Consider the following 5112-nt stretch of genomic DNA (forward strand, 5'->3'; position numbering starts at 1 on the left):
GGGATTTTGTTGACGAACGTACCAAAAAAGTTTTGGTAAGTTATTTTATTTAAATTTTTTATATATATTTTTTATTTAATGCCAACTTTGTGGCGTGATTTTCACGTGGCAACTGAGATATTGTGGCGTGAAAATAACGTGTTAATATTTCATTCATTATTTAATTTAATTTAATTTAATTCTTGTATATAACTAAGTTGTTTAAACTATATTTAACTTAATTTTTTTATTGTATATGTGTAGGAGGATTATCAAACACTGCTCGCACAATTTTTGGTTGAAAATCCTCAATATACTCCAAGAGGTTCAGAGCCGCTTAATCCACGTGTGGATTTTTATATTTAGAGTTTAGTAAATGGAAAAGGGACAAAATGGGTGTTTTTTTGGTGCTGGAAATATGGTCAGGAGTTTGAGAAGTGGGGATAGAACTCTTTTTGAAAGAGTTAGAGATGAGGAAGAAACATCACATCCACCACAGTCAACACCTGAAATGCTAGAAATAGTAATACAACTGGCGGCGCTAAAGACCTAAATAGAGAGTAACAATGCGAAGAGGCAATCTGATTTGGAGGAGCAAATGCGGCATTTATGAAATTCCAAAGGAGCGGTAATCAAGCGTTTGGTGGAAATGAAGGAGTTGATGGCCAAGAACCAATGGATGAGGAGAATCACGATGATCTTATTGACGAGTTTTCCGACCCATAGAATTTATTTTACTTTTATTTTAATTTTAAATTTTAATTTTTGTAAGATATTAATTAAACCTTTTTAATATATTATAAAATTATTATTTAAAATTTTTATTATTTAAAATTTTTTATCAATTAATTTTGTATATTATATTTATTAAAAATAAAATGAAAACAATGTTAATTATTTTTAGTTTTTCACTTAAAAAAAAATAAGTTTGTGACGTGATATTCATTTCACAAGTTTGCCACGTGAATATCACGCCGCAACTCCTTTTAAATTTTGCGACGTGATTTTCACTTCACAAATTTTCCATGTGAAAATCATGTCGCAACACACTGTCACTTGCTATGTCCCCTAAGTGTTATTCTGCAAATTATTGCGACGTGAATTTCACGTGGCAAAATTATGAAGTGAAAATCATGTCGTTACATAGTTGCTACACGCTCTACTGCGGCGTATATATATATATATATATATATATATATATATATATATATATATATATATATATATATATCGCCAATAAAATGTTATGACAAGATTTTTCACGTTGTGACATAAATATCATGTTGCTGCATACAACTTTTTTTTGTAATGGATTAGATTATCACTCGTTGATATATAAAGTCTCCCTTTTAAATTTTGAAGACAATTGGAGTCCATAAAAAGTTAAATGACATGTATACTGTTGTGAATCTTGTTGTTAATTACGATAAAATTCAATATCAATTTGTGAGTCAAAGAAAAGTAGCAACCAACATAAATGGTCTACATCAATAATAATTCGTACACATATAATATAACAGAATAAGATGAAAAAAAAGACGAATATTTGTTTACCCAGTTTGATCAAACGATCTACTACGGGGGAGAGAACAGCAAATAGGAGAGCTGTTCTCTCCCCCAGTTTCATGTACATATTTTAGGATAATCATCTTTATCTTATAGTTGTAACTACTCTTCATTTACATATTATAAAAAATCTTTTCTTTTTATCGGTTTCTCTAAAATGATGAATATGGAATGGAAGTGATGTGATTTTCTAGTGGAATCAACAATAAAATTGTACTCCGTATTTGATAAAGATTACAGAATTATCAAGGAAGTGATGAAGTTCACGTGTTAATCGTTGTACTTGTTGACAACATAACAAAGGCAGCACAACCACAGAACCACTCATATGGTGTGGTGTAGTACTGCTCTGTCAATAAATATCTCAATAATTGTACCAATCCACTAGTTTATATCAACCTTGTTACTTCACTCAAACCAAAACCATTCATTTGCAAACATGTCTTCTGCAACAATACTTTCTTTCATTCTCTTCACTTTCACGTTCCTTTTATTCAAATTTTTCTTGCATCCAAAACAAAATACCTTAAACCATAAGAAGCCACCTGGGCCACCAACACTACCTATAATCGGAAACCTTCACTTGTTAGGCAAACTTCCACATCGAACACTTCAAACACTCTCCAAAAAATATGGTCCGATCATGTCCTTACAACTCGGTCAAGTCCCAACTGTTGTCATTTCATCTTCAAAAACAGCAGAATTATTTCTCAAAACACACGACATAGTTTTCGCGAGCCGACCAAAGATTCAAGCATCTAAGATCTTCTCTTACGGTTCTGTAGGGCTGTCTTTTTCTGAGTATGGTCCTTATTGGCGAAGTGTAAGAAAACTATGCGCTTTGAAACTTCTTAGTGCTTCTAAAGTTGAGATGTTTGCTCCTATTAGAAAAGATGAGTTGGATGTTGTGGTTAAATCTTTAGAGAAAGCTGCTTTGGTGGGTGAGGTTGTGAATGTTAGTGATGTTGTAGAGACTTTGATTGAAGATATTGTGTATAAGATGATATTGGGTAGGAGTAAGTATCAACGGTTTGACTTGAAGAGAATTGTTAAGCAAACAATGATTTTATTTGGAGCTTTTAATCTAGCTGATTATGTTACTTGGTTGGGCCATTTTGATCTTCAGGTATGTATGTTTATAAAACTTTTCTCTCCTTATTGAAGAATAAGAGATGAATAAGTGAGATGTCGCTGGTTCAAACTCGCTGATTTGATAGGACTCTTTATAATATATTTTAGTTTGAAATTTTAATTTGTTTTTATGTGGTTATATTTTAGAGATTTAAATCAATATATCTCAAGTGTGTTTTCTAGTTTCACTGGCTTACATGGTTGTTAATTAATTTAACATTTTGCTTATAATTTACTAACATTTCTCTTCAAAACAAAAGGGAATTACACGAGCTTGCAAGAAAACAAGTAAAGAACTTGATGGAGTGTTGGAGGTGATAATATCAGACCATGAACAAGCTACTAATGTAGACAAACCTCATCATGAAGAAGATTTTGTAGACATGCTTCTTTCAACTATGCATCAAACTAAAGATTTAGAAAATGGACAAAATAATGTTATCAATCGTACTCACATCAAGGCAATATTACTAGACTTGATTGTGGCTGGAATTGATACATCAGCTACCGTAATTGAGTGGGCGTTATCTGAACTTTTAAGGAATCCAAGAGTGATGAAAAAACTTCAAGATGAGATACAAAATGAAGTAGGACATATGAGGATGATTGAAGAGAATGATTTGAAGAAGTTAAATTACTTAGATATGGTGGTTGATGAGATATTAAGACTTTATCCGGTAGGACCTTTATTACTTCCTCGTGAATGTAGAGAGAATATAACAATTGATGGTTATTTTATCGAGAAAAAGACGCGCGTTATTGTAAATGCATGGGCAATAGGAAGGGATCATGATGTTTGGTCACAAAATGCAGATGAATTTTATCCTGAAAGATTTATTGACAAGAAAATGAACTTTCATGGACAAGAGTTTGAGTGTATACCATTCGGTTCTAGTCGGAGACGTTGTCCTGGGATTCATTTGGGCTTGATTACAGTAAAATTGGTTATAGCTCAATTGATACATTGTTTTAATTGGGAACTTCCACGTAATATTACTCCTTCAAATTTGAATATGGAAGAGAAATTTGGACTCACTATACCTAGAGCTCACCACCTGTACGCAATACCAAGATATCGTTTGGTAAGTAATGACAAATTTGAATAGTTTATAAGTTGTTTTCCAATAAATTAACGAATATTGTTGATACCAGATACTTAGGTAATTTTGATAATATATTACTTTATTATATTAAAAGTAGATTAGGGTTAATATTCCTATCCAATATTTATTGTTTCACTATATATAAGTATCAAAAACACTATAAGTTGTGATTATATTTAAGTAATTTTGATAGTATATTTCTTTATTATATTAAAAGTAGATTAGAGTTAATATTTACACCCAATATTAATTGTTTTCACATTTTCCATATCCCTTGTCATTACAAACTGTTAATTATTTCTTACCATTTATTAAACTTACAGTTAATTTTGACTGTAAAACCAATCATGAAGTAATATGTAGCTGTATTTTTGTTTTGAAACTTCATTGAAAACCTGCAAAACGTTTCTCATTCTACTTCTACTTTTCTCAATTGAAACAAATAAATTGAAACAAACCTTATTCTACTTCCAACGTGTTTCCTCAATTGAAACAAATAAAGCATTGGAAAAATAAGTGCGACTTTTGTCATTCCTATTATATTCTTTCATTGAAACTAGATTATTCCATTTATTAATTTAAGCAACCATCTAAAGTCATGTGTGTTCTCATTCAGTTTTCTTTCGTTCCATCTTCCACCCTCATCTCCGAAAACAGATTCCTTCCATCTCTAGGTTCTTATTGATGTTTTGATTGTTTGTTTGCTCCTTCTCCGTCTTCAGCGTTTTGCCAAAAAATGGGATTTCTTCTTCGTCTTCTGTAAATATTACATGTCTTTACCTTTAGGTTTTTTTGGTCACTGCATTGTGCTAAATGGGATCTTATATAATTATTCAAAAATTGTTTTAAAAAAGTTCATCTTATTCACTTAACATTAAAAGTCTGTGCTTTTTCATGTTTCTTGATGTTAATTATTTGATAATAAACGATTTTTGTTTGATAAATTTATTTTTGTTGCAATGAAAATGAGTAGAAAATTTGATTGCATCAAGAACATTAACGACACCAAAGAAACGCGATTCGAATCATTGATGTATGGAACGTAATCAATAGTAAAAGAATTTAGCATATGGAGATGCTTTTAATGGATAAAGCAGTATGAAATTTCATTAATATCTTCTCACACCTGCAATGATCAAGGATTCTAAAGATTTATATTTCTGACTTTTTACCACATTTATTTTGTTACATTAACATACATTAACATGAATGTTGATTAAATAATGTTGTTTGTCATTTACAATTTAAATCTTTTTACTAGAGTTGTATCTAATATTTTGCTCGTTATATTTAACCCTTTAATCACAATATTTGTTTTATATAAAAGGTATAA

The 5112-nt window shown here is 30.7% G+C and overlaps 1 protein-coding gene across 1 annotated transcript; it reads left to right on the plus strand.

Moving 5' to 3' along the window:
- The first annotated feature begins 1929 nt into the window (after positions 1 to 1929).
- On the plus strand, positions 1930 to 3937 carry LOC131617402 (cytochrome P450 CYP736A12-like). The gene is made up of 2 exons (XM_058888694.1): positions 1930 to 2671; positions 2937 to 3937. Exons 1-2 carry the CDS (start codon positions 1985 to 1987, stop codon positions 3780 to 3782), a joined length of 1533 nt encoding a protein of 510 aa, XP_058744677.1. The 5' UTR covers positions 1930 to 1984; the 3' UTR covers positions 3783 to 3937.
- The last annotated feature ends 1175 nt before the right edge of the window (positions 3938 to 5112 follow it).

The sequence above is a fragment of the Vicia villosa genome, linkage group LG7 (genome assembly GCF_029867415.1).
Source record: "Vicia villosa cultivar HV-30 ecotype Madison, WI linkage group LG7, Vvil1.0, whole genome shotgun sequence".
Lineage (NCBI taxonomy): Eukaryota > Viridiplantae > Streptophyta > Magnoliopsida > Fabales > Fabaceae > Vicia > Vicia villosa.